This window comes from Bidens hawaiensis, unplaced genomic scaffold (genome assembly GCF_021521415.1).
Source record: "Bidens hawaiensis isolate Kalapana, Puna unplaced genomic scaffold, B.hawaiensis_p1.1 tig00030531_1, whole genome shotgun sequence".
Classification (NCBI taxonomy): Eukaryota; Viridiplantae; Streptophyta; class Magnoliopsida; order Asterales; family Asteraceae; genus Bidens; species Bidens hawaiensis.
This window is the reverse complement of record NW_027495094.1, coordinates 17,882-36,996: the sequence shown is the minus strand read 5'-3', so window position 1 is coordinate 36,996 and position 19,115 is coordinate 17,882. Positions and strand designations below refer to the sequence as shown.

Here is a 19,115-nt window from a genome sequence, read left to right as displayed (position 1 = left end):
TATGAACTAGTACCCATACACGTGGCACAAATGTGTGGTTGGTAGGGTGTATGGCCCCTGCAATGGTTAAGCCACATGCACAAATAGACCTTTACGTTTAGGTGATGTCCATTAAGATTATGGTATTTGATATGGAAGAGTTGCATCATGTTCGATTGTTCTCCACTTACAACTTTTCAATCTTCAAAGGTTCTACTCACTCATTTTATTAAAATACTTAAGTTTTTTTTCTTCAAAAGGCATCTGTCGTAGCAGCAGTGGCTCTTTTGAATGATCATACGATGTACGTATGTATGTATGTTTCCGGTTGGAATGGGTCTTTGAACAAAAATAAACACATGTCAGTTTAGAAAGAGGTATTAAAATGACTAAATCATCAAGTTAAAGTGTACCAAAAGTCATTAACTCATCACTAGAAGCTCTATGGGTTAGGGAAATACTAGTGACTAATTTTTGTTATGGATTAGAATGGGTTTGTTTGTGGGTTAGAATGGATTAAAACAAGCTTCATCCAATTTTATTATAAATAAAACCCACGAAACCGAGAAATCGAAACCGAAACTGAAATCATTGAAACCGAACAGATACCTAAACCGACCGAAATGAAAAAAGCAAAATCGACCCTGAACCGATACAAAACCGGGTTTTTTAATGAACGAGGATGGTGGGGGGAAACATTTTAGTTTTTTTTTTTTACATTTTGCGTTTTTTATTTATATTTTAAGTTATTATTTATTTATTACCTTTTTAGGGGTTTTTGAAACCCTTTTATTTTATTTTAACATTCATTTGGGTCAAGATGGGTTAACTTTACCCATTTTGACTCATACTCATCATAATCCTCTATATTAAAAATTCATTATGACACATACTCATCATGACCCATATACATCCTAACCTACCACCCAAATCCAACACAACCCACTTACATTGCCACCTCTACCTAGTGCCTACTCCTATGTGAGTTATGGTTTATCGATTTGTAAAAAAACACAATGGTAAAAACACAATTTAATGATTTATATAAGAAGTGAAGAAAAAACACAATGTATAAAAAACCAACTAACTTTTTAAAATGTTTTATAGCGATATGGTACTCATATTAAAAATTAAAAACCACTCGTTATTATGGAAATTTTTTTATAAGAAAAAAGTGTCATAAAACAGTTATGAACGTCTTATAATGATATGAGTAATTAGCATGTGATTTTCATATGGATAAAGAAAGTTAACAAATGTGTGTGATTCATTTTATTCTCTTCTTATAGATTTCACACATGATTTTCCCTTATACTTTCTATAAAAGATACGTTTTATTTTAACTTGACCTATTAAAAGATTAAATATGAAAAAAAAGGAAAAATGAAGAAATTGAGACTCACTTCGATTAAGGAATCAAAAATTTTCCACGTGGTAGATGTTGAGTTGCATATGTTTCCGACCCCTACATATAATTGAGCCGTTGGTAGTTTAAGTCAAAAGCCGAACCACGTTTGGGCCAAACCAATGGCAAATTGGCAACTAGTTTCAAGTACTGTTCAAACTTGATTTTATTTTTTGTAGTTGTAATTTAATCAATGTAATTCAAATAATATACATTTTTAATCAACATAATTAATTTCTTATTATTTGATTTCTCTCTAAAAACTTATGTTTGTTAACCATATGAATATTCAACTATTTTAATTTTGTTTCTCGATATTTTAGTATAAATTTTGTTAAAAACAAAGTTGTATTTAAATAGATTATATATATTTTTTTGTATCGTAAGTTATATGACTGTTAATGTTCTTTTGGGCATATCACAACTTTATCTTCTTTGGTTTTATCTTTCCTTTGTTATAGCGAGTGTTTGTATCATATCAAACAGAACCAACAGTGACCAAATTCCTACCGTTTTGCATCAAGAATATTACTAATTTATTTATTCAAATTAGTGAAGACGAAGGAGGTAGTTTGCTATGTAATTTTGATTGTACATGAGTACATACAAAAGAAATGCAACAGCAGACTTTTAGTTGGGTGGCAAGACATTAGAGATGGGTGTAGTATTTGATCATTCTCGACAGGTTCTCTAACTTAATCTTTATAATTACATTAAAAACTCACTACATTATATATCAGATTTTCAGTTAAATAATATACCTTTATCATTGCATTTTCTTCATACTTCACTCATAACCACTTTTAATAAATATTAAAAAATTATAGAGTACGAACAGTGTTTCATAAAAAATAACTCATGAACAATTACATTTTTTCTCTTCTCTACTCACAACCACATAAAACACACTCTAAATTTTCTAACTCTTTTTTGTGTAGCTAAAATCTTTCCCATTATTCTCATTTTTAATCACTTATGTAGAATAACTTCACCCCAATAAATTAAAACATATACATTAAATTAGTACGAAAATATGCAATCTCATAGGGTATGTTTAGGGGTTTTCTAGGGACACCTACCATTTTTCTAAAAAAACCTTATATGTCAAATATAGCGTTATACGGGGGCGTATTAGGTCTCCGTATACAGGGACCCAATACGTCCCGTATAGACCTATAAGAAACGTATAGGTGTTTGTGTGTCACTAGTAGGACCCTATTTTTAATGAACAATTGAACACACATATATGTACTAATGTACAGTCGTGTAAATAGTCTGAGATTATCAGTTTTAATTTCGGTGTCATCCCTAGCTAATTATTTGTGTTTTTTAATTAAATGATTGTGAATTAAAAAAAAGAAAAAAAAGGAAAGTGGCGTACATTGATGCATCAAATCTTTCACGAGTTAGTGTTGACTTGAACTACACCACTAGAAAAGATAATGGCCATAATTCGTTGGAGAGGTATCTTTTTCTAAATTAAATAGCCCCGTAACATGTTTACGGCAAATCTATATTGTTTTTGGTAGTCTTTTTTTATAACGTCCAACAAACAGAATTGTCTAGGTAATATATAGGGGGTGACCCAATGGGAAAATGTCATCGCCAATTGGTCCAACCCAGTCGCACGGAGCTCTTAAGCGCCTCTAAGTTATCTCCAGTTTCAGGGAAAACCCACCCATCCAGGTTCGATCGGACGCCCTCAGGATCGAACTGGATATAACAAAGATCTCAGTCTTCCTTCATTATGCTATCCATGTCTCCTCTAAACTGGATTGAACTTGGGCCTCCATTGAGAAACTCAAATTGTTTACCACTACACCACATTGAAAAGAAAATTGTTTTTGATAGTCTTAATTATTTTAGATGGTTTTTGAATTGTCCCGAACTTTATTAAGGTGATGCTAGACGACCATTCATTTTTAGGGATTTATATATTTTGTATATATTTGAATAGTAAAAAGAAAGTTAAAATTAACAAAATATAAAACAAAAATTAAAAATAAAAATTACATTTTCCGATTATATATTCCAACGACTATTTTTACAAGGCCTATAGATACGCAACTTGCATTTTCACTTCTCAATTTTCATCTTCACATTGTACTCATGACAAATTGACATAAAATTCATCTGTACTTAATTCATCTTCACATTCATGTTGAAGAATCAAACTCTCCATCAGTTGCTGACGATTTGTGGGTGATGATGATAGCGTCAACTGGAATTTGGCTCTTGATCAAACCTCCCCCCCCCCCCCGGCGGTTGTGCAACAATCACACCCTCCTAAAGAGTTGAGCCATAAAATTTTTTACCATCTACAGAAACTTTACAAGCGATCACAAGCATAATGGACCAACCTAACTATATTAAACCTTAACTATTTGTTCTATCGAAATAAATATACCATTAGTACCCAATCGATTCGTAATAATCCTAGGTCTAATTCTTCTCTAGTTTAAACATACTTTTAAGCCAATCTTTGACCATTTCTTATATTAATGTTCATTTTTCTCATTGCATTAATGCTTAAATTGGGAAACTTGACATTTTCTTGCTTGACTTCCTAAAACTAATATATTTATTGACAAACGTAACCAACCATTATTGCATTCAAATAGGAAATATGTCCTTACAACTAACCATTCACACTTAAGAAAACCAAACCCGTTTGACGAATTATAGCAAAAAGGTCCCCGGAAGCTTGTGGATCATATCATCTTCTTCCACTAATTCCCTTAGTGACGCGTTACATCAAATACCCAACCCATCAACGTCATTATAAATAATATCATTAACAAACGACAATATTATTGGTTTCAGACTGTTTGTCATAAAAACAGATGACCAACAAAACACGCGTCTACCTTTAATATGTTACATCATATCAAGCTATGCTGATAATATAAAAAAAACACATGAACTGAGATAAAAAGTCTACAATCAAGATACGTTTTCTTCTTTTGATTGGTCCCATTCTATCTTTTTCTGCATTCATGGTCAATCTTGTTTGACATTGAGGTAATAAAGGAAGTAGATAATAATAATAATAAGATTTAAGAAAAATAAAAATAAAAGATGGATTTGACCATAATATTGGACACAAAGGGAAAAAGGTTCTACGAGAATAGAGAATCGTGTAGGGGCTGCTTCCGTCTTTCACTCTCCACAAAGAAGCCCACGTGACGTGACACGGAAACTCGTGGCTATTGCTAGGTATCTTTGACAAACACTTGAATTTATTTCTTTTTTGAACCAAAAAATTCATTTACAAAATTAGCGAGTCGTAAGCCAAAAAACAAAAACAAAATTACACACATATGAGAGTAGGAATGAGCTTGGGATTTTACCTGCACTAAAAGAGTTAAGAGAGAGATAGAGAGATAGAGAGAGAGAGAGAGAGACTTTTAGTGGGAACCAAAAATCTGTGAATTTTATATGTAAAAAACTTAAACTCAATTTCACATGAAAATATCTCAATTTTTATATAGTTTTTAAAACTTTTGTATATAAACATAGTTAGAAGGTGTTCTAATAAAGAGAACTTATTTTTATATAATTTTTACCTTTTTAAAAAAAGATTTTATTTTATTTTTATCAAAACGAGTTTTACAATGTGTGTATATGAAAATGCTCCCAAAAGGCTAAGTAAAAATGATTTTTTTTAGTAAAAATATTTTTTTATTAACTTATTATATGTAAAAACATGGTTTCCCGGTTCATATTGTTTTATGGTTTTCAGTGAACCAATGTATGTGTGTATGTATGTATGTATATATGTATGTATGGATATATAATTAGGGTAAAGTTATCGTACAATAATTGCTTAACGTACGATAGGTACGCGAATCACGTTAAAAGACAAAAACAAAAGCGCTCAAATGCAAAAATACTAAAATGCTCAAAGGCAAAAATACTAAAACGCTCAAAAACGGTTTTCGTGAAGAAAAGTAAAAAATTGATCGAGTAACAATCCAAAACTGTTTATTTCAGTGAACCAATGATTAATTGGATATGTATTGACGATTTCGAGATCTTGTGATGTGATTTCATGGACCGATTTTATGAATATAAGTATTTTTGTACCTAATGTACGTTAAACAATTATTGTATTCTATATTTTCTTTTATATAATTATATATAGTAATTAACTTGAAAAGTGTAAAAATCGTTTAGTTAGTAGAGTAAATATATATTACTATTATGAATAGATTTGAACCAATATAAAAATAGTTACTCTAATGCATTTTGTTATAGAGTTTAATTTTTATTATACTAGTTTAAAATAATATAAAACTAGTCTAATAACTCTTATTTTTAACGCTGTTTATATTTTTCACGTTAATCGCTCGTATAATTTTCATGTGAAAAGTCGAGTAAGTGTCGTTACAGTAATCACATTGATAGAGAGTAAAATATGGTTTTGGTGTATGTAGTTTATTCTTATTTAACCATTCTAGTCCAAAGAAGAAACTTTTTAACAAATTATGACCGGAGGCTTAAACTCTATAACCATTTTAATCTTCAAGGTCATAACTTAGTCAGATTTTTCAGTGAGTTCATGCCATAACCATTTTACTTCTGGATTTTCTGTTTTATCATTTTTTTAAAATATACATTGTAGAATTTACGTATTTGTATATATGTGATGTTATTGTGGCTTTAAGCCTACGTATATATATTTTCTTTTAAGAAAAAAAGGCATTATATTTCTTTTCATTTTTTCTTTAATCAACCAAATATATATTTATTCTTTTATTTTCAAAAAAAATTAATATCTTGCATTGTCAATAAGATATGCTTAAAAGATATATATCTCGATGTCAGCGAATACTTTAATTTTCATTGTTGATTAACATCGCCTCAGCAACAACCTCCACCTTCTTTTGGACAGCACATAAGGTCTAATGCAAAGAATATATTGTAGTCATGCTACAAGTTACTTTTGACTAAATAAAAGATGAGTGTAATTTGCATAAAACGTAAGGGTATAAACCGCTTATTTATTTTATATCAAATCAAAGGGTGAAGTTATTTTATAATTTGAAAAAAAATAATAAGGATGAGAAGGATTTGTAGACATACAAAAAACCTCAAAAAAATAAAAAGTTAATAAAAAAAATCATAACTTGAAATTTAATAAAAATACGTAAAAAGAAAAATACAAAAATGTTTTCACTGTCTTTCTTGTTCTAAAAAAATAAAACGACACAATGGTGAGTGAAAAAAATAATGTGTCTTTTTGTTTATCATTGTGTTTTGTGTTTATATTCGTCATTAAATTTGTCTTTTTTCCTTGACATTACGTCTTTTTTTCTTGATATTGTGTTATATTACTCAACATTGTATAATATTTTGTTTGACATTGTATTATATTTTGCGATATATTGTTAGTTATAATTATTTCTTTTCGTCGATTTTTTTTATTTTTATGTTATGTATTGATTTTTTTTGAAAGCGAGTGATGGGGAAAATATTTTAGTTTTTTACAATTTTTTCGTTTTTTATTTGTATTTTGTGTTATGATTTCTTTTTTATTTTTTTGAATTTGTTTTTAACGGTTTTTTTGTATGGCATCAAAAGTTTTTCTCACTTCTTATTTTTTTCTCCTTTTATATTTTAATTTTACCCAAATCAAATCTACCTCTTTTTACATTTTAAATTCTTTTTATTAAGGAATATTCCTTCTAGAATATTCTTCTACTCATTTTTATAATAACTTAAAATGGTTTTTGATATAAAAAAAATCGCTTTTAGTAAAAGTTATGTAGAATTATTATAATAAACTTTTTAAAGAGTGAACAGTTTCTTCGAAGATGACATTATTGTGGTTCTTAACTTGTTTGTGAATTCTAATTGAATGCGTATTTACATTTAGATGAATAGATGACAAATTCTATGAAGGGTCGGATGCCGTTAGACGACGAGACGTAATTGGTTATGAGGACTAAATTAATTGACAAAATTTCAAAATTTGGACTGAAGTGATAAAAGTACCAAACTATAGGACGGAAATGACCATTAACTCAAAATAAAAAGGAGAAAGATAAAAATACCCTTAAGATAATGGAATAGTTGCCGTTAGACGAGTGGGACGGAATTGACTAATGTTTAAAACAATGAGGATTAATTGACAAAAATTCAAACTTTGGACTGAAGTGACAAAAGTAGCAAACCATAGGGACGAAAATGGTCATTAACTCTTCTATGAATAAAAATTGTTTCAAATATGTTCCGAAAATTTTACTTTATATATAGTTTTTACTGTAAAAGTGCACCTACGTTAATTTTTTTATTGACGGATTGAGAAAAATTAAGGAAACATCTTAAATATATGTAAACGAAACATCCTTACATTATCTCAAGCCACCATATTGTTTTATTTGTAAATGGAGGTTTCTCATGCATTTAACCCGAATTCCCGGGTATGGATCACACAAAACTCAAATAGCTCTTAAACGAGTTATAACATCTCATTAACTTAAAAATTAATTTACCAAATATTTGATATGAAAATTCTATAAAATAAGGATGCATTAAAAATTAGTATCCGATTTTTTTTTAAAAAAAATGATATTTATTTATAATTAAGAAACAATTTTATAGTAAAAAAATAAGAGGGTCACAGTTCTCACCAAACCCAAATATCTTTTAAATTGGGCTATACCATCTCATTTATTTGTGAAATTCTTTCATCATCAAACCTTAAGTACGTATATTATTAACTTCCTTACAATAAATAAAACTTTAATCCAAAAAAATATATAAATATTAGAACGAGTTATGTAAAACAACCGCCGTAATACGAGGGATAAAAGCTAGTATATTTAAAATACTATGTTGTATATATTTATATATGAAATAAAGTTCATTAATGATGCAATCACATGTGACCTAATAACCATAAATTTTTATGCAGTTGGGTGTTATTAAGCAAAAGGAAGCGAGTCCAAATACATATTGTCCATAGAAAACACATAATAACAGGAAAAGTTTTCAAAAAGTTGCCAACTAAAAGATATGTGAAGTATGGATTTGCCAAACCTTTTGCAATTACTTGTCAATACAAACACACTTTTATACAACTATCATGTGAAAAGTTGGTTTCAATAACTAACACAACCTTTTCCAACAAAATTTACCCGACATGATCATAGTGGTTCAAACGAATACAACATACGCAAACGCGATATATAAACATGTGTCTTAAAACATGTATTATGATTTACCCGTTTAGTTAAACACATCGTTAGTTCGGGTCCAAACTTGTTTGGTTGCATGGTGAATTACTATTTGTGGAAATACAACTTTGGCAAGTGCATCATGCTTCATATCTCAATCCTCTTTATATAGCTCACAGATACATCTTGTTTCCTCATTGATTCCAAACACCATCTCCTATCTTAACATAATCTCAATCAACCTCCCTCTCTTTATCTTCACCACCACCACCACCACCATCGTCGTTGCCAGACTGCCATCCACAACATGCTTAAACATACAAATCTTGTTATCAAGATTCTTATAGCAATCATATTGGGATGCAATTTTCATAACAACAAAATCTCTTCTACATCATATCTTCCACACCACACAAAGATTAATTCATTATTGAAAAAACTAAAACTTGATGGTCATCTTAGTTTCCACAACATCCACCATGCATCCAAAGATTTTGGCAACCAATATAGTTTCCTCCCTAAAGCTATTCTATACCCTAAATCAGTTTCCGATATATTAAATCTCGTAAACTACATATTCCAAATGGGACCAACATCGCGGTTAACAATTGCACCGCGTGGTCATGGTCACTCACTTGAAGGTCAAGCCCAAGCTCATCAAGGGGTGGTCATAAACATGGAATCACTAGGGAAATCTCAAGAAATGCATTTTCATATTAAGGGGAACACGAAAACGCCTTTTGTTGATGTTTCAGGTGGTGAACTTTGGATTAATATCTTGCATGAGAGTTTAAAACACGGGTTTGCACCGAAGTCATGGACTGATTATCTTCATCTAACCGTTGGTGGTACTTTATCTAACGCGGGAATTAGCGGACAAGCTTTCAGACATGGACCTCAGATTAATAATGTCTACCAGCTACAAGTTGTTACAGGTACTTCCATAAAAAGTTATAACTATGTGTCAGTAATTTTTTTTAAAGCTTTTGATACAAAGATGTTTCAGACTTTATACAACCAAATAATAATAATAATAAGTTTGGAAAGATATATGACAAACTATCAACATTGGCATATTATATACTTTACTTGAGGGACAAACTGATATGAAAGTACAAGTATGGTTTTTGGAACAAATGGGAATTTGATAAAGACTCGTGGGGTACGATAGTAAATTGAAAATTTTATTTTTCAGCAATTAATTTCTTTTTAATCCTTGTCGTTTGTTGTGAACCCAAAATCTCCACATTCAGAACTAATGTGTTTAAACTACGACAGACCCAAAATCTCCACATTCTGAACTTATGTGTTTAAACTTTATAAGCTTTGTCATCAAAGTACCAAATTTCCCAAATTAAAGATTACTATTTAAAAAAAAACTTCTTAAATTAAATGATAACCAAAATGACCATTTTCTAAAGGGAAAGATCCACCATAATAGAACTGGCATCCGACAGATCCATCTAACACCCTTCCGATTTTTAACCAACCACATCTTGACACGTATACACTTAAACGGTCGGGCCTGACCGTTTATTATAATAGGGTCCGACGGTTTAATAAGCAGTCGATCACCGGATCTATAATGTCGGGCCTTCACATCTACTTCGTCGACCAACATAGGCTCCAAAACTAAACGGTGGGCTCCAAAATTAAAAGGTCGGTTTTTTTAAAAAAACGGTCAGCCCGACCGTTTAAGTATATACGTGTCAAGATGTGATTGGTTCAAAAACAGAAGGGTGTTAAATAGATCTGTCGGATGTCAGTTCTATTATGGTGGATCCTTCCGTTAAAAGAAACCATTTTGGGTATTATTTAGTTTGAGGGGTTAGTCAAGGTATTTGTGTGGTCAAATGAGTCATTTTGATCATTTTCCCTAATTTCTTATTTGAAAAAATGTACAAGCATGTGATTTTTTTTAAATAATTACTTGTAAACTCTTAATTGGTAAAAATTGGATACAATGACATTCTTTTTTTTTCAAAAAATAAAATGAAATTACAGGGACAGGAGAAGTAGTTACATGTACACAAGGCGAAAATTCTGATCTTTTCTATGGTGTTCTTGGAGGACTTGGGCAATTTGGGATCATTACACGAGCTCATATTTCGCTTGAACCAGCACCGACAATGGTAATACGATCAGTAATTTCCTTTCATGATCATCTTAACATAATAAATGTTGTTAGTCTTTATTCATATATCTTGATTTGGCCAGGTGAAATGGATGAAAGTTCTTTATACAGATTTCACTACATTTACAAAAGATCAAGAACAGCTAATATCATCCAACAATTCATTCAATTACGTAGAAGGGTTTGTTTTGATTAACCGAACCGGGCTCCTTAATAACTGGAGATCGTCTTTTAAAAGTAAAGATCCTGTTCAAGCTAGCCAGTTTGTTTCCGAAGGGAAAACACTTTTCTGTCTGGAAATTGCTAAGTATTTTAAGCAAGAGGATATAGCTACCATTGATCAGGTGATGTTATAAAAGACTAAAGAAAAATGAACACTTTGTCCAAAATTTTTATAATTTTTTCTATAGATTTTTAACAAGAAACATTTATGAGGTTTTATGCATTAGTTTTCAACCATTCAAATCCTTTTTACCCGTTTACTTATAAGCCAGCTTTTTTGGCCTGATACAAACAAAATATAATCCGTCTCAACTTATTGACATATTATTGGGACGAAAGAGCGACTTCTAACAATAACCATCAAGTTTAACCTATACTAACTATGATATATATATGTTTGTTTATATGCAGAAAGTTGAAAACTTATTATCAAAGTTGAATTATATTGAATCCACACTCTTCATATCAGAAGTGTCTTATGTAGAATTTCTGGATCGGGTGCATGTTTCTGAGATGAAGCTGCAAGAAAAGGGCTTATGGGATGTCCCTCATCCATGGTTAAATCTTCTTGTTCCACAAAGCAAAATCCACAAATTTGCTGATGAAGTTTTCGGGAAAATTTTAACAGATACTAGCAATGGACCGATCCTCATCTACCCCGTTGATAAGTCAAGGTGTGAATATCACTTATTTCCTTCTTGATGCCGTTGAAACGTGTGTATCACTCTTTTCCTACTCGTTGTCCTTGAAACAAGTAAGGCTAACTACGTAACATGGTAGCCCAAATTGATTAAATTTCTATCGTAACAACTTTTTCTAGCTCACAAAACGAGGGAAGTTTAAAAAATTGCTAAAATATTATCTCTACCACATAGGGAGCTTACGTTTAGTAGACAGGGGTACGTTTAGACACACCCTTGATTTCAGTATACTCTCATTTCAAAATGTTGAAAGTTTGACTTCTTTAAATGTTTAAATGTTATCTTACATAGAAATTTGACAAAAGTTGGTTACTATTTATGTTAGATTGTTATATGACCTAATGGCCACACCTTCATTTTGGTGTTTTGTGTGCACTTGTTTTGTAGGTGGAACACTAAAACATCAATGGTGACACCAAAGGAGAATGTGTTCTACCTAGTGGCATTTCTATCATCAGCAATGCCATCTTCAACTGGACCAGACAGCTTAGAATACACTTTAAGTCAAAACAAAAAGATACTAGAAGTATGTGAAACCGCCAACCTCGGAACCAAACCGTATTTGCCACATTACAACACACAAGAAGAGTAGAAAAAACATTTTGGAAGCAAATGGGAAGATTTTCTAAGGAGAAAATTGACTTATGACCCTTTAGCATTGCTAACTCCTGGCCAAAGAATCTTCCAAAAACAAATTACCTTTTCATGATCATTTAGTATTTACCAATTGTAAGAATGAAGCCATAAAAAGCTGTTAATTCATGATTAGATGGTACATATTAATTGGAAACATTTTGTAATTTTCATCATTTTAGTTTTAATGGTTTCAACATAGAATGGAATTAATTTCCAAATTACTATTTTGCCAAAAGAGGTGATTGATGTTTTTTATATGGTTTTTATGTTCCTAAAAAGGAAGAGAAAATTACACGGACAGTTCATGGGGTACACCGTATACGTGTTCTAAAGATTAACTTTGGTCTTCACTCTTTATTGATGGGAAAAACATATTTTTTTACAGATCTTGAAATGAAAATCAGATATAACGCCCTGCTTGCGGTATGCGCATATAATGTATATATGTGTGAACCCTCGGGTGGACAAAAGTGAAATTGCACTAATTTTGACGTTATTTTACTAATCTCGTGAAAATAACGTTAAAAGTGGCGGAATCAGGCATCATGTGGTGGCGTTGATAGCTAAAAGACAAGGGTGTATGCACCAATCAGCCGGTGTCCTGATGATTTGAGTGTTATGTGCCTTATGTCCAAGGCTTGATGCAAAACTACTATCGAGCCGGGGGTCTCATCGGAAGCAACTTCTCTATCCCCATGGGGTAGAGGTAAGACTGTCTGCATCTTACCCTCCTCAGACCTTATCATAGCTTTCCTAATTGATGGGATATACTGAGTATGATGATGATGATGATGAAATGAAAATCAAATATAAAGGTGGGCATCATCTGTTGCTAGCTTTGCCATTTAATTTATGTCTGCAGTTTGCAAAACATCTGCTTGATGTTACTTTAACAATAAAGTTTTTATTTACAATACAAAATAGATTAATAATCCACAAAACAGAAAAAAAGATACACATAAAGCATGATGATCCATTTTGACCTCTAGATAAACTGCGGTTAAAATCCCCTCTTTAAGTTTATCATTTAAACCTCTGATTAACTTTTAAAACTTAATCAGCTGCCTAATAATCAGAAACCTTATTTCGCCGTAACTTCTACAAAATTTTTGTCCATAATTTCACGTGTAAAAATAAAGTTATATGTAACTATGTATTTCCTCCATGATCGGGGCCGGGAGTGGTGGCACTGCCGGTAGATCTGTATCTTTATTTGTATATGTATCTGTATCTGTATCTGTATCTGTATCTTCATATGTATCAGTTGTTTGCAGAACATTTCTAACTTTCATCCGAGGTTGTTTCTTCCCAATTTTTCTAGAAGTAACACTGGACATTGCATCAACATTCGATGAGTTATTTGTAACCTCATTAGATGACAATAAGGTGTCCTTGTATAGGCTTGTTTGTACGTCCGAAATTAAAGAACTAAAAACACCAGCCTCCTTTAATCCTTGTATAATAACCTATTAACAAGTTAATTAGATAAAAGATTAGTTTTAACAAATTGGATCAAACTGGCCAAAATTCGTTCAAAGTTTTTTAATATATAAAGTCTCATAAATCATATTATTTGAATAAGCAATACATGATTTAATCATATTTGACACACTAATTATTTAAAAGAAAAATGAGAGAAAATACTTTCATGTTACTTTAAAATTCAACCCCCTCACCAAAATTTACCTGTTTTAACATGTTACCCAACCAACCGATTTACCACCTCATGTGTATGTGAATGTTGGAAATTGTACTTATTTACCATAGGAGCGTAAATGCGAATTAAAATTCCCTTTTTCATGAGCTTCTTAATTAGATCTTTGTCAGTCCATACAACATGCTCGCGATACCTGACGATTAAAGCATTATAACGTTAACTAAGTTTCGACTTTCAACCATAAGGATGCTTTAGACATTTGACTAGCAGACTAGTAGTCAAACGTAACGCTAATTACGTCATTTGTATTTAAATACCATTTTTTTTACATTTGGTACTTCATGTATCTTTTGATATAATTATGAATGTTCATCAAAAATCAAAAAACGCATCACACGTGAAACTAATTTGATTTGACTTCGTAAAGTCAAAACAACAACTATTGTGAAACTAGTCCTAATAAGGTTAAATAATTAAGAACAAATAAACCAATAATTTTTACCATTTCAGCATCTCCTCTTGTGATGCAGTTGCGGCAATAATAAAAGCCTGCAGCACTCATAGGAATTAGTTTATTGCATATGGCATATTTTAAAAATAAAATAGAAAAAAATTATAAATTAATGAATACTAACAGCTCTGTCAAGATCCAACATGAAGCATCTTTTAACCCCTTCTTTAGTAGGCTTACATCCACAACGATTACGCCTTGATGTCAATTCTGAAAACTTCGTGTAGGTGTAATGCAGAACCGCAGCATCATCAAGTTTAATCTCTCTAAATACACATATATAAGTAAGTTACTAATAATATAAGTAGTTAAGGATGATTAAAAGGTGGAAAAATAGGCGAGGCAAGTGACGGGTTAAAACATTTGTTATAAAAACGAGAATATTTCATACTTTGGAGTTTTCTTATAATTATTCCATCTATGTGCACCGTTTGGACGCAAATGTTGTTGAACACGAGCAGCCGATTTTCCATTTCCATAAGTTAAAAAGTAATTTGGATTACCACGAGTTGATTCTTTGTAATTTCCAAAATATGTTTCCATCATAAGATGATCAAAGTTCTTTTTGAACATTGAAACCTTCATAAAACAATACATGATTATGCATTTCATGTATCCTTAACTTTAATTATTTTCATCATAGGATATAAATGTATAATAGACTAATACCTCACTAAAAGGTTCTTGTATATCGTCTCGTTCAATGCTACTCTCCTAAACCAATATGCAAAATTGAATTAAAAATATGCAGAGTAAATCACACGAACGGTCCTTCTGATCATTCGTGTAATTTACTCAAAAAGAAAATGTACAAAAACATTGCCACGTGGAAACTTACGTAATTTGGAAAAACAACCGAATCAACATGTTCAGGGATGCTTGATAAAAGATTTCTAAGAGAGTATTCGCGAGTGCCAGCTGGATAAACTAACTCATCTGTATCCACATGAATAATCCACTCTATATGAGCTTCCTTGAAATAAATATTTGAAATTAATTAGACAACATCAAGATTTCAAAGAGTTGTTTGTATGTATAGAGATATAGATCAAAGAACATAAACAGAAGAAAAAAAAAATACACAAATGGTTCCTGTGGTATGTTCAGATTTCATTTTTGGTCCTCAAGTATAAGAAAGCAGACTACCAGTCTAGACTTACGTATGAACGTAACACAAATGGTCCCTGTCATGGATAAAGGTTAACTTTTTCTGTTACATTCATGTAAAACTACCAAAATAAGCTATAATTTATTTTTAAAACTAAAGGGGATTTTAGTCATTTTATATAATTTAACAAAAAAAAATTAACCTCCATCCATGTCAGGGGCAACTTGTGCTACATTTATACATAAGTTTGGACCGGTTGTGTACTTTCTCATTCACGGGGGCCAAAAGTGAAATCTGAACATATCATAAGGATAATTCGTGTAATTTTTCCTAAACATAAAGAAACTAGAAAAGATCATACTTGTGCCATAACAATAGCCATTTCCATGTTAAGTGATTGTTTGACGAATAATTCATAGTTGCAAGGTTTGTAGAAGAAGTTCGACAGCCATGTCTCGTTCCATATGCGACTGTGGATTTTAAAATTGAGACAAATAAAACATATGCGAATCTTGGTTACTAGCTAATAAATTAAAAAAAATATATTACATAGGATTGGAACATCTAAAGAAAGTTGAGTGACTTTCGAGAAACAAATTTTCTTTTGAAAAGTATGCATCGGATCCGTATTTCAATGGGACACTTGGGAAACTGGGTTGCTGTTTCATAAGTTACCCTCTAAGAAATTCATAATTAAATGAAAGAGAGCCAACCTCTTGGCTTGTTGTTCTTCAAGTTCTTTTGTTCTATGTATGAGCTTCACATTCTAAAATAAAATGGCCACAAGTTAATTATAAAATTACATAAAAGAGTTTTGAAAATCTGTAAGTTAAGGGACTAAAAAGAAATAGAAAAAAGCTAAGACTCACAGGAATAGACTCAAGAACTTTAGATACAGGTTGGCTTGCAGCATTTCCTTCCACAAACAAGAAGAAATTTGTAACACCAATAACTTTATGATAATATATCCATGGTAATATTTGATCTAAACCCGTAGAAGTGCTTGAAGTAATGCATATCTGCCATTCAACATGTTACAAATGACACTCATTACTCTTTTTTGTACATTTTCATAGCTTCAAACCAGTGAACAACTAGAGCGCGTTTGGGATTTTGATTGATTATTAAAATTTAAAACTGTTTATATGCTTATTGCGTTTGGATGCCGGTGATAACTAGTTTTGAGTGTTTGGATAAGAGCAAACTGCTTATGATTATTGTGTTATGTAACTTATGTTACAGGAGTGAGATTATTTGTGCCATAGCATCATGCATTCACAATAAAATATTTGCTTTTGAAGCTAAAAAGTAATTCAATTTATTAACTAAATTTATTTCTGTCCTTGGAGTCATCCAAATGGTGATCTTAATTAATTATATCTGTAGCTTAATAAATCCACATGTTCTACTTTTTAATAAACTTGAAATGCTGCTTTTAAAGGAACAAAACATACTTTCTAAACACCAATCATGTGTCATATGGGCATATGATATGGAAAAATGGTCACCTGGGCCATGTGACAGACGATAATGGTCATATAGGTCGTATAACAAGAAAATCAAACAGCCCATATGATGTCTTTGACGGAAAAAACTGACTGATTTAACCCACATATAAAGGGCCATATGAGTCATATGACTGATGTGTAGACATGATTCAATATCATACGGTTCGCTAACGTCATACGACCCTAATGATCATGCGGCCCATGCAATCAACAAAGATATGACCATGAAATCATATGGCTCGTCCGTATGACCTTTTCTGTCACATCATAAGTTTGCATGATGTGACAGGCTATGATCGGCAAAACCCTAATGATCATACGACCCATGTGACCACTGGCAACATCAAAATGACCACTAACATCATAACCTTTTTTCGCCCTATCACACGGCTTGTATGACCTTTATCACACTAATCTGTACGTAAACGTACACCATAAATTCTCATAACAATCAATCCAAATTCCAAATCTAAAACATAATCAACACATGCAAACAATATCAATACCTTTGGTTCAAGATCAGATTCATAATTAAACCTCCAATCTCTAAAATACGGAAACGAAACCGACCGCCTTTGTCCCAAAGCATCCACACAGCTCGAAGACGAACGGAGGAAACCTTTAGCTGATGTAGTAACACTGTCCATGTCGGAAAACTCAACCCGACTCAAAGCGGATTGCAGGATCACCGAATTCTCCACGCCATTGGATGACAAATGCGAATGCTGCCAGAGAGATAGGGAGGAGTGTGAGTAGGAGTAAGAGTCTGGAGGTGAAAACATGAGAAGATAGAGATAATGATGATGAAGATTGAATGTGTTTGATCGGTGGATATGTTCCTGCCATTGATATTGTGAAAGTTTTAGGGTTTCAGAAGCATCTACTATAACTAATGTAATAAAACAAAGCTCAGGTGTCATTTATATAGCAGCCTCCTCTTTTATTTTTACTGCATATTATTTTGACACCTGTGTTGTGTTCACCATAAGAGAGAACGCAGTTACCACTATGGCGGTTTAGATACTCAGTCGATCTCTTTTTCCTTCAATTGACATCATTACTTCCTTTCAATTGGTTAATTCATTAGTGACAACATGGTACTCAAAATCGTAACAAAGTTGGAGACGCCGCTATCATCGCCTATTGTCGTCTTCTTCGACACGGCACTACCATCGCCAGTTATCGGTATATAATGTATTCATATTCATAGCTATTTTGATTATCCGTTAATTTTGCTTTGCTGTTAATTTATGTGATCCATACACAAATCTATGCTTGGAATTGTAACAGTTCCGCATTTGATTCACACCAGGCTGTTTCAATCAATTTGAGTCCGCCAACTGTTTGATGAAATGTCTCAAATCAACTTTTTATAACTCTAGATGTTGCTCAAATAGTACACTTCTTTTCCCACTTTTGATCTTATCAAATTTCTTGTGTGGTATTTGTACAAGATCAATATGGTTTCCCTCATTTGGTTTTCTATTTTCGATGAACATGTTTAGTTTAGAATTGATTTATATAGCTAGGGACATTTTTCTTCACATATAGAAAAAAGGTCCTGATTCTGATTTTTCTTTTATTTTAAGGGATCGATCTTGTGGAAGCATAGAAGATTTACAAGCTATTATGGCATCTATCAATAACAACAGTTCCCTTTGTGAAATCCAGTTTGCTGTTGACCTCAAGCTTGCTTTACCAAGTTAGTAAATTAATTAGCTTTTTCCCGTTTACCTGCCTCTTTATTGTAATTGGAACTATTTTTAATATAATTTAACTCTTTGATTAGCTTTTTATAAATATTATAAATAGATAAATGGTTTAGAACTGAAATAGTTAAAGCTTCTGCAATATAACATGAGAGGCTGAGAGGATTTGGTATCTACATGCCAAACATGTAAACTTTGTTAATATATAAAATACAAACTATTAATGTTACAGTTAATTAGGATAATCGCTCAAGAAGTGATAAGTGTTGGGTTTTATACAAGTTTATCAAAGTCAAGTTAACCACATTTAACTAGAAAACGCAACGGAAGCTTATATTTTAAAACTTGTTATTGAACATACCAT

At 31.8% G+C, this 19,115-nt stretch overlaps 1 protein-coding gene across 1 annotated transcript; it reads left to right on the top strand.

The window, feature by feature from the left end:
* Window positions 1-8,787: 8,787 nt before the first annotated feature.
* LOC143580577 (cytokinin dehydrogenase 1-like) lies at window positions 8,788-12,556 on the top strand. The gene is made up of 5 exons (XM_077063557.1): window positions 8,788-9,500; window positions 10,570-10,697; window positions 10,783-11,043; window positions 11,333-11,595; window positions 12,010-12,556. The coding sequence occupies exons 1-5, from the start codon at window positions 8,873-8,875 to the stop codon at window positions 12,212-12,214; spliced, it is 1,485 nt and encodes a 494-aa protein (XP_076919672.1). The 5' UTR covers window positions 8,788-8,872; the 3' UTR covers window positions 12,215-12,556.
* The last annotated feature ends 6,559 nt before the right edge of the window (window positions 12,557-19,115 follow it).